The following is a 20,407-nucleotide window of genomic DNA, read 5'->3' as shown; positions in this document are numbered from 1 at the left end:
CTCACTTATCCATTTGGTCACTAGCTATGACATAGAAGGTCAAATGTCGAAAAAGTTGGGGTGTGGCATTACTGCCTGGAAGTGATAAACCAGGGACAATTTTTCCGTCCTCCCACCCCCATCGCCCACCCGATGCACTTGAGAATAGGGGTGGAAGCGACGTCCTGGTCAAAGGCTTCAAGAAGTGGTAAGCCTTCTTCCTACTCTCCCTTCTGCCAGCTAGATGTGAAGGACTACACAATCCAGGAGGGTGCAAGAGCCACAGTGTGGAAGGAGCCAGATTCCAGAATCACTGTACCAAGAAGAGGCACTTGGACCAGGAATACTGGCCTCAGGCTATTACCTAAGTAAGAAATAGACTGTATTGAATTTGAGGTTCACGCATGTTTGGTCTATTTGCTCCAAAAGTTTAATGTCACTCTAAGTAGTAAACTAGGGGGGCAGAGTCTGGTCCACAAGTTTCCATGCAACTGGAAAAGGAAGTAGTCTGAGCCCGCCTGGCACACCAGACCTCTCACGAGTGTGTTCCAACGTCTAGGTTGCAAGAAGGAACACGAGGCCTCCAGTTTGGCTGCTGGTGCTGTTCTCCAAATCAGCATGAGCAGCGAGCCTTACGCTATGGAGGCCATTGGGCTCTTAGCGTGTCCATTAATAAACATGATCCTTTGATCCTCATTGACTCTCCATCCCTTTGATCCATATTCTATGGATTAGAATCACCATCAGGGTGAGAGGGTGAGTGATTAGTTCATTCAAGACATTCATACATGCCTGCCTCATTGGGGCTCTGGAGACTTAAGGTGTGAAAACAAGAAATCGGTCATGTGATGTCCCTGGAGGGATAAGGACACGTCAAATGCCAGATAAGTTCCATCCTGCTCATGGATGGGAAGACGGTGTCAACGGCTGGGAGACAGCCTGAGGCCTGGAGGGCTGACATGGCGCTGTGGCCAGAACACTTGGAGACACCAAACACGGTAACAGACCAAATCCAAAGGTCAGGGGCGCAATGTGGGTGCAAAGAATGGGGAGAGACGCTTACATAGGACAGTAGACATCACGCATGGCAGACGTGCAGATGTACTAGAGAGACATCTAGCCCACAACTGAGTATGATTCATCACCCAGATTCCTTCCTCTAAACCACCTCTCGGGTGCCATGATTTTCCAGCTACTATGACTTCCCAGCAGACAAAGAGAAGGAAAGGGAAGCCACCGGGTAAACAGCTGTGACTTAAAAACTTAGAATCTATTATGGAAAATCTCCCTGGTATTTCTTTTAACTGGTGCCTGGTGGGTGGCCCCCAGTCGTAGCTAGGCACACAAGATGGGGTGCTCTGCCCGCCCGCAGCACCGCTCATAATTGCCCGTAAGAGCTCCCTCCCTACTTCTTCCCTTCCTCCCTTCTTAGTTCACAGAAGAGACAGGTGGCTCGTGTGGTCATTCGCCCCCCCTGCCCTGGTCTGGAGCCTTTAAAATGATTAGGGCCACAGTGTAAACCATAATCCACACTAACACAGCCCTAGTTTGGGTTGCCAGCACGTTAAGAGAAGAAATTTACACAAAATACAAGTGTATATATTTTTTGCAACAAAAGAAACTATTTATTTGGAATATGCATTACCAGTACAAATTAGGAGACTGTCAAACCTACACCGTGTTAGTATCATTAGAGAACACAAAAGTTCAGTTGGAATCAAAAGGGACCGAAGCCTGTGCTCTCACAGAAGCAGAAAAGCTTAAACTTTCAAAACCAAAAACAGAGCAGAACTTTGTAGGTTTATACTCTGAATAATAAGAACAGGGGAGGGGAGCAGGAGAATAAAACCAACAACCAAAGGAAAGCACTTCAAAATCATGGAAAACGCCAAAGGAAGAAAGAAAGGAAGTCGTAAGAGAGGAAAGGGGAAAAACATGAATGTTTTATTAATTTTAACAAAAGGAAAAAAAAAGTTTACAAAAAATAGAAGATTCCAGAAAGCTTTGAGCTGGGTGTTGAAACCGTAAAGGTGATGTGAAAAGCTCGTCATTATTTTGTTGACTCAGGAACAAGCGTGCAGGTGTGTGGGCAGAAACACTGGCAAACCTTTGTTCCGCGGTCCTGCACCGTGGCCTACACTTTCCTTGCTTATGTTCTGGTTGCTTTCTGGACACTTAATCATTTGTTGAATGCAAGATATTTATAATAAGCTTCTTCCAGATCATACTGCTTTCTTTTCCCCTAGAACTAATAAAAAACATTCCAAATCAAGCCAGTTTAACCGTTTGCTTGAAGCAGCCGCCTACATCAGAGACGTAGAAGAGGTTTGTCGTCAAGAAATCAAACTTCACCTCTCGCCATTAAAAGGAGAGCACTGAGTCGGGCTCGATTTCTCAACTCTTCGTCCAAAATCAGGATTCAAGAGATCAGTAGGCCGACTGACCGACCCCAGGGATGGCGTCCTGGATCGAGTCTACGCAGCCAATGGTCCATCACACCAGGATTTCCTGTGGGATGCTTCTGGAAGAAAAATCCTCTCTGGTTGTAAGAGGGCTCATGGAATGTTGTTATTAATCAGGAAGAAAGAAAGCACTTTGTCGTGACATTCACAGGCAACAAAGGGCGAAAAGTCTTTCCCTTCCTTATAAAATGTCTCCTGGACTGACTTGCTGAATTTGTAAAGGGCCAAAAGGAGAACCCAGGTCCCTGACTGTGTTTTTTCTCGGGGACTGTGGGAATGCCACACGCTCTGGAAATACAGGGGAGCGATGTGACGTCACGATGGGCTTCATCTTTGTCTTTGAAGTCAACTGAATTCCGGAGCAAAATAGAAGCACAGGGAAACCGCCTACTCTACCAATGCCATCTTTTCACATCACCTCGTGTACATATTTAAGGAATAAAAACAGCAAGAGCATAATCCTGACAATTAAAAAAAAAAAAAGCACCCCCCCCGTAATAAACAAACCAAAAATAACACAAAACATAATTTTTTTTTTTTATATTTTAAAGAGTAGGAAGAAAGAAAGAAAAGAATTTATTTCTGGGTCTCAAAGTTAATAAACATAACATGTTAGGTTGTACCTATGATGCTTCACTATCCCAACCTTTTTTTTTTCTTTTTTTTTCTTTTTTTAGTTTACAAAATGAATTACTGTCACTTTTAAACATTGTGAAACAGGAAATGAATGTGCACAACTCGACACTTTTCTAGCATTCTTGAACTAATTCACAAATGCAAGAAAATAAAAGAAAAATGGGGGAAATGATTAATGTAGGTAGTCTGGCATGAGAAACAGATGCAGGAATGATGCGTATTGTCACAGAGAGAAGAGGGGAGCCCCCCCATCCTGTTTTGCGTGCTATGAGGGTCATTTTTTAAAATTTTTATTATAAACACTATTAAATCCAGACCGCTTTTTTGGTTTTTTTTTTCTTTATCTGAATATACAAGAACATTCATTATCAAATGTTCATCATCAATACTACAAAGAACGAGACACAAGTCGCAAGAAACAATGGAAAATGTTAATAAAGCTGAAAGAATCGTCGAGTATTTTTTTTTTGTATTTTTTTAAGTTTTTTTTAAATTTGAGTTTCTGTAGTTTCATCTTTTTTTTTTGGTATCGAAGTCAGGTTTTTCTGGGCAGAAAAATAAAACTCAGAAGGAAAAGAGGTGGGGGGGGGGGGCGGGGAAGGTACGTGAGAGAAGACGACCAGCAAATAAAGAACCACCACCACAGCAAAGTAAAAAGAATCAATGTAAGGAAGGTGCCACTTGTCACAAAGTACTGCACAGGCGTCAGTTTCACGCCAGGGGAAGGAGTCAGGGATGAAGAGGAAGAGGTGATGAAGAGTTACAAGGTGGGCAAACCCAAGGGCTACTTTTTCTCAGGGGAAATTGGCTGCCAGGGAAGATGGAGCGTTCTCGCTCCCGTTAGAAAATGCAGGAGTCCTGGGGCACATTTTGGTATCTGTAGGATTGACCTAATATGGATTCCCAGGGAGCTGTATTTCCAGAGGCACGCTCTCTCCATCCCCTTCCTTCTGCCGCCAGAGATCCCATGCTTCGCTTACCGTCGGGGGATCTGGCGGCTGCCATGTTGGACGTGATGGAGGGCGTGGAAGGGAGGTGGTGGAAAACTGGAGCAGACAGGGCGGAGAGAAGTGCTGGGTTGGGAAGGTGCTGGGAGAGGGTGAAAATCAGTGCACGCTCCGGCGGGAGAGAAACTGTCTGTGCAAATGCAGCTCTGCTCTGTGTCATCAACTTCAAACGGCAATGACTCAACCCAAATCTGGAATCATTCTTCCTGTGTCCCAGAGAACCCTTTTGGGTCTCTTCTGTACTGTGCTCAGTCAGCCATGTGTTCCAACTGTCCTCCTGTGTGGGTGGTTTCGATTCCTGATGCTAAGCAAGACTCTCCTCTGGTTCTACAACTACGGGGTGGTCGGTCACAAGATGGCTCTTGCCAAGAAGCCTCCCTACCGAGCCCTGTTCTGATTGGGGCACAGGTCAGCAGACACAACCTTTCCACTGCTTTTAGTCATCACGGCCTTATCCCATCTTGCCAAAGATTTACTTTTTGCCTCTCCTTCAAATTCACACACCTTCCCGTTTCTTAGGTAACCCCTCTCCCCAGTACACACAGGAAGTTTCTATTCCTTACTGGAGTGCCATGCACGATTTCCATGACCTTGTTAGACGGCCACCCTCACCCCTCAGGGTCTTATATTTCTCCCACAGGCCTCTCAAGCAGAGTGCGTGTGACAGGCGACTCCGCACTTACGAGGCCATGTGCTGGATTCAAGTACAAACGAAGAGAACCGGGCCCTATTTTTCTAGTTTGGAGGCTTCTCTCTAGTCTATGGAACCACACAGACCAAAACAAACAAAAAAGCAACACCATCCCTTCCTTTCTTTGTCATCGTGGCAATGACCTCAGGATACTGATGCTACCTAGACGCTGGAACAGGGAAACCGTATGTTGCCCCTACGTGGCATGAACTGGGTTAGTTTGGAGAGAACACTTCCCCTGACTTCACGTTTACGGATCGCATACGAATGAAATCAATTTCTTCCGTCTCTCACAAGCCTCTTGGTAAGCCAGGCCTAAGAATCCCCATCTCACAGATGAAGAGAATGAGGCACTGAGAGATCTGACCAACCTGCTTCCACTGAGTCAAGTTACAGAGCCGCCATCGTTCCCGCTGGCACAGCTGGCTATGAGGAACGTAAGCTCAGGTGACACTACTGAGTAGCTCTCTAGTACGTAACTCTTCTCTCAGACATTCCCGGGGAATGAAAATCACTGGGACGATTTCACGGAGAACATCGCCGCCCCTTTCCCCATCGCTCCCAGGTCTTCAAATGAAGCTGGCAAAATGTGCCTGGGCCGTGTGCTCACACAACCCCTCCAGAACAAGAATGTGGCGCCACGGAACACTCCGGACAATTAATGCAATGTCCCTAATATAAAAACAAAACCAGAACAGAACCAAAGCCATTGCAGACATTGCTAAGTACTGTGCGTGGCTCCCTGAGAGTCCAGAGGTGCTGGGAACGGGAAGAGCTTACACTGCAAACCTGGCTTCCACCGTGATTGGTCCCGTGTATGCAGTTCTGCGTGCAAGCCGGGGGGCCGCGGGGCCTGGAAGGTTCAGGCACGTGCTGTTTCTCTGTCTCGGTGAGCCTCGCTCAGAGCCGCTAATTCCCTCTCCTGGGCTAACTGCTGCGGTTGCTAACGTGGGTATTTTTGCAAGCGGCCTGTGACGGATCTGGAGAAAGTGAACGTGTGAGACCGCGCGCGTGCGTGTGCGAGAAGGTGCCGTTGAAGGGTTTCAGGGTGAGAACGTTCTACTCTGTAGCGGTTCGTTCGTCGCCATGCCCACTCGGATCTGGTTTTGCGGTAGGTTCTGGACCTTGCTTACTAAGAGTTGCATGGTCTCCAAAGACTGTGCCTCTGAAACCAAGAGCTGTTAGGAGAAGGAGGAGAAAGTCTCCGAGAATTCTGCCCTTCTGGTTGCTTCCGTCCTCTCCTGCTGCTTGACTTCCTGCCTGGGGATCAACCTAGTGGAGGTGAGACCGGAAAATGTGGCACCTTTAGAAGCCCAGCTATGGCAGTCCCCAGGGCACAGCTAGGGCTGGGGAGGAAGAGGAAGAAGTGTTCTAAGCGGAGCTGGCCCAGGGAGGGGAGAGCAAGAGAAGGCAGGGGGCCTGGAATGAGTGGGGCAACGTTGCGCATTCCTGCTAAGAGGTAGTGAGAGTAAGAAGAGAAACTGAGAAGGGCTGCCTGTTCACAGAGGGAGCGAGGGATCCGAGTGAGGTAAATCTGGCTCCTCAAACCACCAGCGTGAAAACATACAAACACGTTTATTATTTTCTTTGTATTTTCTTTCCTCTTTAAATTCCTCTAATGGTTGAAAATATCCTTCCGTGATGTAAGAGAGGGCGGGGGCCCCGGGAGTCTAGGACAGAGGGAAGGGGCGGGAAAAATGGCGGACACCAGGCTGACAGCTGGAGGCAGGGAAGGGTGGCTTCTACCCAGAAAAAAAAAAGGGAAGAGAGTATAAAGAAGTGTCCAGATTGGCTGAAATAGCATCCCAAAGAAGAGAAGAGAAGGAGACTCTTATTGTGTTTGCTGATTGCTTCGACCTCCAGTCTGACCGCTTCAGCGTTGGGAGAGAAACCCTCCCTCCTGGCCCTGTCCCGACTGGGGCACAGGGTCAGCCGGGATGCGATTGCTGGGAGATCAGTTGGAGGTATCAGAGTGAACACTGCCAGGGCCTTCTGTAGGGGAGGTCACTGATGAAGGGGTAGTGGCATCCTGCCAACCTCCATTAGCCTAGAAGGGAAAAAGGGAGAGAAGTCAGTCTTCTGAGATTGGGTGGCCATTTTGAGCAGACAATGACAACAAGGCAACTTGTGTGAAGGGCCTAGCACGGTGCCTGGCACATAGGACGCTCCTCGGCTGGGCCGCTATTCTTGTGGTTGGTAGTACTCCCTCCACCCTCAGAGGAGTTTGGGCCCTCCCATCGAGCCTTTGGACACAAGGTTAATACCCCCCACTTCTCGAAGCTCTTTGAAGTCAGTTCAAGCTGTCAGATGATCATGGTGATGCTCTAGGGGAATGACAGGTCGAGGGACCCAAGTTCTGGTTCCGACGCTGGCCATGGCTAGCTGTTGACCCGGGTGAAGCACTTCTACGTCTTTGGGCCTCGGGTTCCCCTTTGGAAAAATTAAAAGGTCGCCCGAATGCCTTCTAAAGCCTTTCTATGCGTGTTCTGTATGTTAGGGGATTCCAGGCACCTGTTCTGTGCAAGGTTCTGTACTAGATGCTCTTGGGTATACAATGACGAGTGAGATACGGTTCGTGGCTTCAAGGAGGTGGATAAGACACGCATGTGAATGAACTATCATTCAAGGCAGAACCTAAGAAATAGTACAACCCAGTTGTTATGACGGTTCAGATGAAGGCAATACCCCATCTTGTTGGAGCATCAGGAAAGGCATCATGGAAGAGGTAGTCTTTGAGGTGAGCCTCGAAAAGTACAGAGGGTGATTCAGGCAAATACAACAGGTGAAAACAAAGGTGGACCAGGGACTGATCTACACAAACATATCTAGAGAGGTGGTGATCCAGGAAGCTGTAAGTTTGATCTATGTTTATAGATCATTTTTCTAAGACTCTAAATCCAGAAGCATCCAGAAATGGAATTGTTCTGAAAGGATTTATTTTGATGACCACCCCTTTCCAAAAATATCCCCCCGTTAAAATGGCTGGAGGATGATTTGCTAGAGTGGTTAATTCACGATGCATAATTCAGGACTGTTTATGTATTTTAAAGCATTGAAATATAAGTGAGCTAAGATGCCTTTCCCCCCTCCTCAGTTGCTGTGTTCCTTTGGAGTTAATGTACCTCAGCTCTAAAAATGTGAATGTTGAACAGACCAGGTCTTGGGCATTCTGGGTCAATTATTTTCTACTGTACTCTCCACTCATTTTTTTCCCTGAAATATTTGGGGTACATGAGCCAGGTGTTATTACTGCCACTTGGGAGGGGTCACAACTTCCACTCTAGGATACTCCAGGGCACCCAGGACCTACATGCAAACGTGTTCACATTTCATTCATAAGAAAGCAGGGGTGCGAGAGAAAAGCGGGCTTCTGGTTTATGACTGAGACACACGGGCTTCTCAACCTTTGAATCCGGGCTCCTTTTCCTCTGCCCTTCTCATCCTCTTGGCTTTCTTTTTCACTGGCTCACCCAAAGGATGTTCCAATTTTCCCGGGAAAGCCGGGCTTTTCATTCAAAGCAGCTCCCACCAGTTACCTCTACATGAGGATAGATGTTTTTCCACACCTCCCTAAAGAGCAAGCAGGTCTAGATACTAAGAGGGCAAAAGGTTAGCCTGGGCAATGCCAAGGGCATTTCACCTCAATTGGGGATCCATGAATAATTGCACGAAAATCCAAATCTCCATCTCCTGACCTAGTCAGTAGCTCCTCCTCCCCCTCTCCCTGCCCGGCACATTTCTCTTGCCCTTGGTGAGGGATCGGAAGGGGAACAACGAGGAGGAAACGGGAACTCTTTATTTTACAGTGATTCTTTCTGGGGCGCCTGGGTGACTCAGTTGGTTAAGCGTCTGACTCTTGATCTCGGCTCAGGTCATGATCTCACGGGTATGAGGTGGAGCCCTGCGTCGGGCTCCGTGCTGAGCGTGAAGCATGCTTGGGCTTCTCTTTCTGTCTCCGTCTCTCTCTGCCCCTCCTCCACGTGCTCTCTCCCCAAATAAATAAATAAACATTTGGGGCGCCTGGGTGGCTCAGTCAGTTAAGTGTCCGACTTCGGCTCAGGTCATGATCTCACGGTTCGTGGGTTCGAGCCCCGCGTTGGGCTCTGTGCGGATAGCTTAGAGCCTGGAGCCTGCTTTGGATTCTCTGTCTCCCTCTCCCTCTGCCCCTCCCCTGCTCATGCTCTTTCTCTCTCTGTCTCTCAAAAATAAATGTAAAAAAATAAAAATACAAAAAAATATTTAAAAATATACAACAATCCTTTCTGGGTTGTATAAAAATATACAACCATCTTTCTGGGGCCAACACCCTGTCATATGATCATAATCATATTAATTCAGTTTCCTAACGCAGGTTTGTCACAGGGGTGGCAAGAGGTTCGTCTCTCTTCCCGACCAAGAACATATATATTCTGGTGCCATTTTAGGAGGAGTGGGAACAGCGATCATACTCATTTTACCCCAAAGAAAATTCTTTAATGTCATTTATCTTTTCTGATTACAAAAGATAAGCTTGCATAAGATTTTCAAATACAGTATTTGCAACTGGATATGCAATATAATATTTGGAAAATAGAAAAAGCATGAAAAACAAAATGCGCAACTCTCAAAATCCTACTGTGCAAAGATAGCTAACTATTAGCATTTTGATACCTGTCTTAAGAATCCTTTTTTTATATGTGTGTGTTTAGCAGAGATAGATGGATAAATAAGTAAATGGTGGGGTGTGTGTGTGCGTGTGTGTGTGTGTGTGTGTTTGCTGAGTAGTACAGGATTTTAAGAAAACTTCACAGAGCTTCCTGAAGTACAGTGTCATGAGGCAGAGAATAAAGTGCTCGCACAAGAAGAGAAGACTCACGTATCTTGGAATCGACCTGGTGGGGGACGTGCAGATGTGGAAACCCCAGGAAAGCAGTCCACGTCCATGTCAGAGTACAAGGCGCAAAAACGTTTCACGACATCGCGCTCCTAAGATATCACTACTCTTACCATTATTTAGCCATGCTTCAATTTCATTAAAATAACTTAGTAGAGAAAATGAGCCCGGCGGCGTCTCATTCGGAGGGATTTGGCAAGGCATCCTGGACTGACCAGAAGATTCCAGGAGACGCCTTTTGATTCGGGTGTCTGAGATGAAATCACTCAAACAGGAGGCCTTTGAAGAAGTTTTGTTTTCTCAGACCAGTGCACAGGATGCCAGAGGGTACAGGAAACTCACAGATGGTAGAGACAGGAAGCAGTTCAAGCGGACACCAAAACTGGCATCTTCATTATGCTAGTTGGCCCAGTGAGGAAGAATATATGAGACCTCTTAAAAATAAATAAAATCAATCTCTTTCCTTTCACTCCCCCTCTATCCATAAACACACACGCAGACACACACAACTTCAGACTGGGCGGCCAGCTATCTATCCCCTTGTGCCCGGGGCCCCTCAACATTAACACTGAAGTCCTGGATTCCTGTAACTACTCCCCCCGCCCCCGCGCCCCCCGCTAAAACCTCCGTGATCAGAAACTGCGAGCAAGCCCGACTTCGCCAGGTTTCCCGTAAATCACTCTGGCTGCTTCGGCGGCGCTGTTCCAGCCTTAATGCAAGCCGTTCAGAGGCTGCTCCGTCTTGGGAAACAGCTGACCTCGCTTACTGCCGCGTTAACCCTGGGGAGCAATTCCTTCCCGCTTCCTGACTGCGGGTGCATATTAAGTAGGAAACTCCGCCTTTGTGTGTTTATTTATCTCTGGGGCGGGCGCTGGGAGCAGGGAGGATGGTCTCATTAGCGACCGTGGGGGCAGGGGGTGGCAAGAAATAAGACTTTCCTTCTGATTTTTCTTCTGCGCCCCAACTTCCGCCTTCACTCATCTTCGGATGCAAACCTCCCTCTAGAACAGACACACTCCCTTCAAAATGCTGATGTCGGAAGCGCACTGAGGCCTCACGGGGGTGGGAAGGTGAAATCTGCAAAACCAAGTGTGCCCTTGTTATCTCTAGGAACATGCCTCCTGCAGGAGCCTTTACATTCGCAGCTAGTCGTACAGGAAATTCTGCGGCCTGTGGCCTGGAAGCGAGGCCTGATCTCACATTTAATTCCACCAGATGAAGCCTAAGCCAGCAGCGGGCTCATCATGGAACCTCCTGGAGGAGGAAGCCAAAGGAATACACAATTAGGACAAAATGCACACGGTCTCCCAGACAAGAAAACCCGGACTTTCAAACACAAATTAAAGAAAGGGACTTGGGAACAAAACATTTCAGAACAAACAAACGACTACGGACTCCACATCCTGCCCGAATGACTTTGGCACGTAATTGATATATACCCAATGTTGCTGGGACCCCCTCTAATGGATAAGGCGCAGCGAGCTCTGAGGCCAGGGATGGGGCAGTGGGGGATGGGAACACCCACCTGGGTTCTCCTGACCAAACGCGAGAACACGGAATTGTCCCTGAAGCCCCGACTTCTCTCCCTCTCTCTCTCTGCCACCTTCCCGAGCCCAAACAAGGGCCACCTGCCTCTCCCCTGCTGTTGTTGAGGATCCAGCACCGCTTTCAGCCCAGAGCAGTGGCTGCTGAGCTGAGAACTGCTAGTCCCACCCTCCGCTCCTTCCCGCTCTTCCTCTGAGCTTACCTTAGCAGCACACCATTGATGCAGAGAATTCATCACCTGATGTGACAGCCCGAGCGAAGCCTGGCACTAAGAAACTCTCATTTGCAACCCAGAAAGACGCTGAGGTGCCACAAACTGGCTGATGTCAGCACCAAGGAGAGCTCGATGTGCATATGGGCCAGATGCCATTACCAGAGATGCCTTCGGCGTGGGTGGGGAGGCGGACGTGCTCCAGGCCCCCGAAGGCCCGGCACTGGTGGGGCCGGCCAGGAAGAAAAACAAAAGAAACGGGGGTGTGTGCTCCCTCTCCATGCGGACAGGCATGCACAGACAAACACACACAGCCACCACTCATCAGCGGGGACGTCGGCTCACTCGGCGGGGCCACATCCTAGATCGACCACTTTTCCAAGAAGCTCGAAGAACGATGTTTTCCTGATATGCGCACACTTTTCCCAAGATTATACCCCGAGCATTTGCCCCTGGGGACAAAACAGTCAAAGTTTCCCCGGAAAGTCTGACAACGGTTAGTAGGTGCCGGCCCACTCTGACAACCTCTGGTCCTACCTCCAGCTGCCCCCAGAGTGATCTTCCCAACATGTAATTGTGATCTCCCTCTTTCACCTTCAGTGGCTTCTCATTAGCCTCCAGATGAGGTTGAGTGTCCTCATCAGGCCCACAATGTCCTTGATCTTGCTCACTCCCCAACGCAACCCTTGTGTTTCATACTTCAACCGTTAGCAGGCTGCTAAGACATTCCCGGAACAGAGGAGTCCGTTCATGCCTGCTTCTTTCCCCTTGAAGACCCCACTTATCCAATGACATGCCACTCACGCCTTGTACTGTTTTTCAAGACTGAGGTTAAGTATCCTTGTGCCCCTATCTGCCCCCTGGCAATGTCTCTTCCTCCTGCAGGTTCCCCCCCACCCCCCGCCCGCCTTCTCTGTATGCACCTGTATCACAGTACCCGGGCGGCCATACTGCATTTGTTCTTCTATATGTCTGCCTCACTCATCAGACCACGACGGCTGGGCTGTGGAACTTTGCTTCCGAAGTGCCTGCCACAGCACAGACTTTAATAAATATCTCTTGGAGGGGCCTACGAAGAAGCACATAAACGTTCAGCGGCAGGCACTCCAACGTTCCTTCTCCATTGTGGGCTTGGAGGGATCCACGGTAGCAGATCCGGGACCTCCGCGGTTTAGTCTGACTACACGGAAAGAGCTTGTGAGCACCGAGAAGATACTCAAGCGATAAGGCAGAGGCAGTGCCAGGTTGCAGGGTGACTTCTACATCCAGGAAGTGAACTCTTCTCTTACTCAGCAGACATCAAGGAGATCTGGTATTTCACCCCAGATCCTAAATAAGGAACTATATGATTAATATTCATACTGTTCTGTACTGTTTCTTTAAAAAACAGTTGGAAAAAAAACCCAACAAACCCAAACACTGGATCCTGCCTGTCGTGGCTCCACAGCTTAGCTCACCATGTCAACAAGGGCTGTTCTCCAAAGGGCACGGGGAGAGCCTGGCATCTGGACTGGCCTCCTCGTTGCCTCCTCTGGCTTAGTGGGGTTCACGGAAATGTACGGAACAGACACAGTCCCTGTGTGGCCTGCAGGGGCTTTTCCCATCTTTATCCTGAGGCTGAGACTCCCACGCAGATCCAGCTTCTACCACCTTGGGATCTGGGAATGGAGCTGCCAGAGAAAATAGAGGACGCCTCCCAAAGCTGGGATAAACAACAAGTAACTGTGAAGTGTACATCTGTCCTGTGCAGTGTCTACATTCACTAGATCCGGGCATCCCTGCTGGGGAATAACAGGTACACTCAACCCAAAAGATCCCATTCTGGCTCACCCGGGTACCCCAGGCAACTCAGAATCAATTTTGCTGCTTGTCCTGCTCTGACCTTTTGCACCTGTTTCTTTGTACAGGTACTTCTCTTCTGCGGCTAAAGCCACCTCTGCCAAATCCACGGCCAGCTTCTGCGTAAATTCCCGCTATTTCTGCCAGTTCGGCTAAGACCGAGATCGTGACTTGCTCTTGCAACTCGAACCTTGCTCTGGAGCCTCAGCTCACCAACTCCCACCTGCCATCACATTTCCCCGGAGTCAACCCTCTGCTTGGATTATCCCCCTGCTGCTGGCCCCAGAATCCCTACTTCCATGGTCCCCTGACCGCGGAGGGTGTCCTCCCTGGTTGCCACCTGCCACTCGGTCAGTCCCTGGTGACCTTCCAGCCGGGTCCCACCATGCCCTCCCTTTCTAGGCGGGCCCCACCGCAGCTTCTCGAGCCTCGAGATTTTGCCCTGAAAGGTCTGTATATGTTAAGACAAATCAGCCGTTCCTGGTAGAGAACAGATACCCTTGCTGACCGAGACTTCAGTAGTTTCAGCTGAATGACAGACCACCCACTGCCCAAGTGAGGGTCCCTTTTGCTCTACAGACGAAATCCAGCTAGAGGCTCTTGGCCTTTGCCCGTCCCTCTCCTCTGGCCTCTAGAAACCCGCATCATCTTCCACGGCCTGGCCAGAGAGCCACCTCCTTCCTCTTTCAAGGCACACCATCACCCACTTCCCTAAATGCCAGGACCCCCGACTTTTTGACCCTTCATGTTGGCTTTTAACCACATGCAGCTCTTATTGATTTAAAGGTCTATGTGAGTACCGGCTCTTCCTCATGGTCACCATTTCATTCTGATCCACAAATACGTCTCCAGTGCCTGCCCCGTGCTATGCACCGGGCATACAGTGGGAGATACAACACATCTGACATCTGCTCTCCTGCTGCTTCCTGCCTCGTGGGACACAGAGATTAGATAACTTGTCAAAAGGACAAACGTAGATTCTAGGTGGTAGTAAGTGCAAGGAGAGAATATAGTAGGGACCTCATTGCACTCGGGCTTCTGGGAAGTCAGCCCAGAGGTGAGCGGATACAGACAAGTAGAAAGAGGGGCAAAGAGGCCACTGGGCAGAGAGAGAATCCTTTCCCAAGGCTCCAAGGAACTGAGAGGAGGCCAGAAGCAATGGAACCAGGAGAAGAGCAGCCACGGCAGCAAGATGGGGCCGGAGAGTGGTAGGGCTCCATCATGCCAAGGCTTGCAGGCCATATGAATGGCTTTCGTCTTCAGTCTCAACGAGATCACAGATCATTCAGCCACAGGGCCTCAGAGAACAGGGATCACGTCTCACCAGGAGCCGCTTGATTAAGTCCTCGAGTTGGATGAACAGAGAAACGAATGCTTTCAAAGCTTCCGTTGGCGGCCTGCCCTGTGCGTGCAAGGCTGTCGGGCCGCCGGTGTCTGTGATAACTGCACAGTAATGCACGGATTGTGGGAGCGATTCTCTTACTCTGGTGGATGAGTCTCAAATGGTACACAAACCCTGCAGGGGCTCCTATTCCTACTTGTCAGGCGAGGAAACTAGGACTCAGAAACTAGAATTTGCCAAACGCAGTCCCCGCTCTATGCCACTATTTTAGACACTCCGAATTTGAAAAGGTCGGGCTGTGTGACACGTGTGGGCACCACACGCGAAGCGTGGCTTAGGGCTGAAGGCAGGGGATTCGTGTCTGTGGTTCCCCTTCAGGGAATCTTTGGGCTGTTTAGGAAGATGCCGGAACCTATGAGCCACAAGACGGCCTCAAAAGAGTCTTTTAGGGGATTCTCATACTGCTCACTCCTAAGCCTCAGTCCACCTCACCAAACTTGGTTTTGGACAAGACAAAGCTCTACTGCCCTGGGGTTATGCCACTGCGGGTAGCGCCATCTTGGTAGTTAATACTAAGTCACCTTATCCGGAAAGGCGGGGTCCTGCTCCAAGACCTGTGGAGTAAATTTGGTGGCCATCTACCTGGTAGGAGCACGGACTCTCTATGACCAGTCGCTGCCTCCAACCTTATCTGGCACACACTCTAACTGCTGCCCGAGGGGTGCCCGTCGAAACCCAACCACAAGACCATCGACTGCCATGTGGTCACCGGGCAGCACCCTGCCAGCACCCCGCACCACACGACTCAAGTGCACATGGAGGTCGACTCTGAGATCAAGACCTATGACGGCACCGTCTAAGCTTCGTCGTTTATTAAGTCATCTGTTGTGAAGGCCCGCAATCAATACCGTCCTGTAAGGCGCTTCAGACACAGAGGATGGTTTTGGGTGACCCTTTCACAGCTCGCACGGGAGATGAAGTAGTGTGAGCTTCCAAGTTCATCCGTTGGGTTGCTTTCTTATTTCTGTTAAAAGTGCACATAGGACGGTGACACATAACGTTTCCACGTCCCACCGACTTACGGAGTTCCTATGTTAAATGTACATCAGGAGTTAAAAATCTGTTTTATTTAACTTTGCAGAGTCAAGGAAAATAAGTTCAGCTTGATTTAGCTAAATCGAGGTGCGTCAGTGCAGAAAAGTATTTATATCTGAATAAACATCCTCTACGCTCAGACCTGCAGAAACCAGCACACATCCACACTTAACACACATCCACACACAGTGTTCACAAACAGGCAAAATGTCGACACACTTTGTCATATTTACGTAAAGCTACTACGCATGTAGAAAACACAACACCTGAAGAATGCATATACGAACACGCACACACGTGCACACACACACAGATGCTGCTTCTGAAAAAGAGGAGCTGTGTAAGACAACAGAACATTGCATCTACTCATATGGCCAAATCTGGATAATGCAAGCAAAGGGTATTTTTAAACATTTTTTTTTAAACTCTCAGTATAAATTATCCGACAGGCTGATTCTCCACAGCCTCAAGTTCTTCATTTTATTTTTGTAACCTCTGATTTTGCTTTGGCTTTTCTGAAAGGCTTTTATTTACTCAGGGCACACACAGAGTTTGTATACACACCTTCACCATGAACGGTAGCCATGCATAGAACACACACACGCACACACACACACACACACACGCATGGTGTGGACCTGGAAGCTATTTACCATCACACAGGAAGCTAAAGCCCCTTACACTTTTCTGACCATCCAAGAGACAGCAATTACCCCAGATTATCAGACCAACAATGACATGCCATGTAGAGAGAGACACTGAGCCAACTCTGCGTCCCAAAGACTGGCATATTCAAGTACACTTAGGACATTAATAGCAATTTACGTGCCATCACTGAGACAAAGCCACAAAGGCGCCACTGGCAGCCTCTTATTTTGAAGCCTGTTATTTGTGGGAGTTACAGGCTATAATCACAACAGAAACTTTCAAAACCCTTATCTTCTGTGACGCACCAAATCTATTTCAGAGTCATAATTGCTATGTCACCGGAGAGTTTGCTGCTTAATGCACTCAAATGCCATTTAGTGTTTGCAGGGTCATTACAGCTCACAGAAGAGGGGGGTGGATACGGTGGGAAGCTGTAGGGGAGAATGCAGACAGAGGACGTTGAGGGGAATGTGCTAGAATGGGGCACTAATTTATTTAAGGAAGGGTATTGTTGTTTTGAGAATTCCACTTACTGACAGAAATGAGAACAAGGGCTTGAAAACAACCTATGGACTGGAGAATTCAGAATTCATGGGTCCCCCCCTGAGATCTTCTGTGGATGCTGGGGAGTGGCCTCTTTTCTTCTGGGATTCTCAACCAGGTGCGAGAGTGGGTTGATTTTTTAAAGTTTAATTTTTTTTTTCCCTTTTACATTGTTCCAGAAACCTCCGCAGTGGGAGTCTTCCATTGGTGCTGTGGGCTTGGGAATCTGACCTGGCTTTTCTGTATGTGCTCTGATATGGAACCACGAGGGCAGAGGGGGACAGCGCCGGTGATGTGTCAAAATTCAACAGCCCAGAAGAATGTGCTCCCTCACAGGTGGCAGGAGAAGATACCAGGAGACTGATACGGCAGCCAAACTACCAGAAAACAGCCTGTCACTCAGAAGACCATGTTTTAGACCTAAGTCGAGCTAAGGTCATAAGAAAGCTTGTTAAATGTCTGTAGCTTTCTTTCTTCATCCGGGGTACAAACTAGCCAAGGACTTACTCGGCAAATCCTAATACTTCCGGTAGGATTAGGGTAAACTGTCCAGGAACATTTGACTGATTAATATATCTCTAGGTTTTCCAAGAAAACTCTCGGGTTCTACTTGATAGCCCTGAGTTCTTTCATAGACTAGAAATATAGAAAATGGTAAGTGAATTCAGATTGCAGGGTTATTATTATTATTATTTTTTAAAGATCAACACCAGTATCACTTATAGATTTGCCTTTAGTTTTCCTAGGATAAAAATCCACCTTTCACGCTGAAGAACTTTCCACAGAAACAAGACAGAATGAGACCTGGAGCCTTATTCCACAAGAGCCCTCTTCTGCTGAGAAATAAGAGTTCTATTTTCTACAGGTTGGAAAAGTGCACGATGGGATAATAACCTTCTTGTATAAAAGTTCTTAGAAATCGATACAAAAAGATGAACATTTCATACAAGGCTAACAAATGAAAGACGTTCAATCTCACTAGTAATCAAAGAGATACAAATTAAATTAAAATAAAAATGAGATGCCGTTTTATAGTTTGATAATTGACAAAGATTAAAAAAACTGCTAAGACACTGTTCCTGAGAGTGAGGAAGATGAATGATCGTAAACTGCTGCTGGGAAACATACATGCATAGAAGTTTCCAGAAGAAAAATTTGCCACACATCACCACGGCCTTAGACTAGTTCATATCCTTCGATCTGGCAATTCCATTTCTAGGAATTTACTCAAGGAAATAACAGAAAATATACAGTGAGTCTTCTGTAGTATGATGTTTACCACAGTGTTTTTAATAATAGTAAAAAAAAAAAAAAAGGAAAAGAAAACAGCTTGCATGGTCCACTGTACAGATTGATTAAGTAAATTATGGACTTTCCCTATAATAGACTCCTGTGTGGTTATTAAAATTATGTTTGAGAAGAAATGTTTAGTGATACGGAAAATATTCATAATATATTTTTAGTCAAATAAGTAGGTTACAAAATGATACGTTCGATACGATCATAGCTTTTCTACACCTACACAAAACATACTTACACACAAAATGCTAGAAAGCTGGAGAGCAAAAAGTTAGCAGTAACTTCCTTCCATGTGATTTTCCTGCATTCTCCAAATTTTCTATGCTAAATATTAATTTTTAATCAGAAAATAAAAAATAAATGCAGGAGCACCTGGGTGGCCCAGTTGAGCGTCCAACTCTTGATTTCGGCTCAGGTCATGATCTCACAGTTCATGGATTAGAGCCCTGCATCAGGCTCTGCACTGTCGGCATGGAGCCCGCTTGGGATTCTCTCTCTCCCTCTTTCTCTGCCCCTCCCCTGCACTTTCTCTGTCTCAAAATAAAATAAATAAATGTTAAAAAAAAAAAAGTAAATGTAAAATTTAGACAAAACATGCGCGGGAAAGTCCACATCTGATTTAGGTCTTTGTCTTGTGTGTTTGAAAGGTCTTGGCCAACCTCCAGAGCTCACTGGAAAACAAACCAGTGCAATCAATGGTCAAATAAATATAGGTCAGAGGCCTTTCTTAGATGGAGGGAAGTAGGACTCTTGCTTAGAGAAGAGAAAGTTATCAAATGACTTCCAAACTCTCTTCAAAACATAACTACCTGTGAAGAATGTTAATCAGTTGTGTTTCCCTTGCCACAAAAAATAAGGTCAAAGAAGGCGAAACATGGCAATCAACTTAGATGAGATGCAGAGTTGCTTGATTTTCCCTGCCCTAATGCCCAATGCAGTAATGGGTAATAACCGATTCCAAGAAAATGCTTGCCAATCAAATGAATGGGCAAATGAATGAACTGTGGATCAAGCTCAAGGCCACAGAGACAACACCTGTCCCAGAAGAAAGAGAAGTTGGAGGTAAAGGATGCATTCTAGGCTGTGATAAATGGGAAGCAGGATGAGGAGCGGGGGGGGGGGGGTGGGGGGGGAGAGGAGGAGGGGGGGAGGGGGAGATGAAGAAGAAGAAGAAAAAGAGGAAGCAGGAGCAGCCATTTTCGTGTGTGGGAGAGACATTCTGAACAACAGAAACACAAAAATACGTGTGTTTGTGGGGATTCTGGGCAAGCAGAAGATCCAGTCACAGGCCTTCTTGCTGGTTTAAAAATAAATAAAGGGAAAGGGAAAGGGAAAGGGGAAGGGGAAGGGAAAGGGAAAGGGAAAGGGAAAGGGAAAGGGGAAGGGGAAGGGGAAGGGGAAGGGGAAGGGGAAGGGAAAGGGAAAGGGAAAGGGAAAGGGAAAGGGAAAGGGAAAGGGAAAGGGAAAGGGAAAGGGAAAGGGAAGAAGAGAAACGTCCTGACTACAGGTTCAAGGATACTCCATGCAAAAAGCATGCATTAAGCACCTACTATGTACCATGCCTGAATTGAAGGCTAGGATACAAAACTAGGGTCCTTCTGTTTAGAAATCAGGGGGCCTAGAGAGAAAGAAAAGCAATCAGAAAAGGACTCCCATTACAACCCAGTGAGCTAAGTACTACGTAGATCCAGTCTGCAGGGACGGGGAAGTCCTTCTAGGAGAAGATAACTCTGAGCTAAATCTTTTAAATTGAGTGGGATCATGAGATCCTTGTCCAATGCCATAGATTCTGGGCTATGGATTCTATCGTTTGAGAATTTTAATCGGTAGGAATTGCCTGTAGGAAAGACCAAACTCAGGAGGACAAGGTGCGGACAGAAGGGACATTTACAGCACCAGGCACTTGCAGAGCCCGTAGTCTACGTGGGAAGCGCCAGGCCAGGTACTTCAGATTTTCAACAGCGAAATCAATCACGCTGGAAAAGGAACAGGAACGGATACCTACACGTCTGTCTTGCTCACCTTCCGTTCTGTTGTTGTGATTGTTCTGATGCCTGGTTTTGCCTCCCTCTGAACATTTTTTGTTTCCATTTGGAAATGTCCTACTTGTTTTAATAAACTTGAATTAAATAAGATAATGCATATAAAGTGCCTAGCACATGAGAAGTCAGTAAGTGTTAGTTATTAATACAATTATTAACTGTCATTTTAGCCTGTTTTCTATCCTTAGTGTTTTT

General features: G+C 47.3%; 1 protein-coding gene and 1 long non-coding RNA gene across 2 annotated transcripts in view; one reads left to right on the top strand and one right to left on the bottom strand.

Annotated features, from left to right (window-relative positions):
- Positions 1-1,577: 1,577 nt before the first annotated feature.
- The window catches only part of PBX1 (PBX homeobox 1), a 295,032-nt gene continuing 276,202 nt past the window's right edge, over positions 1,578-20,407 (bottom strand). The window contains 1 exon segment of the mRNA XM_019465723.2: positions 1,578-6,822. Within this exon segment, the coding sequence (XP_019321268.1) occupies positions 6,730-6,822 (93 nt within the window). The 3' untranslated portion in view covers positions 1,578-6,729.
- On the top strand, positions 16,619-17,692 carry LOC128778816 (uncharacterized). The gene is made up of 3 exons (XR_008424537.1): positions 16,619-16,989; positions 17,454-17,525; positions 17,609-17,692. It is a non-coding gene; the product is annotated as an uncharacterized LOC128778816 (long non-coding RNA).

The sequence above is a fragment of the Panthera pardus genome, unplaced genomic scaffold, assembly GCF_024362965.1.
Source record: "Panthera pardus isolate Hobbes unplaced genomic scaffold, ASM2436296v1 HiC_scaffold_21, whole genome shotgun sequence".
Taxonomy (NCBI): domain Eukaryota; kingdom Metazoa; phylum Chordata; class Mammalia; order Carnivora; family Felidae; genus Panthera; species Panthera pardus.
Note: the sequence above shows the minus strand (reverse complement) of the source record. Positions and strands in the feature narration are given on the sequence as shown.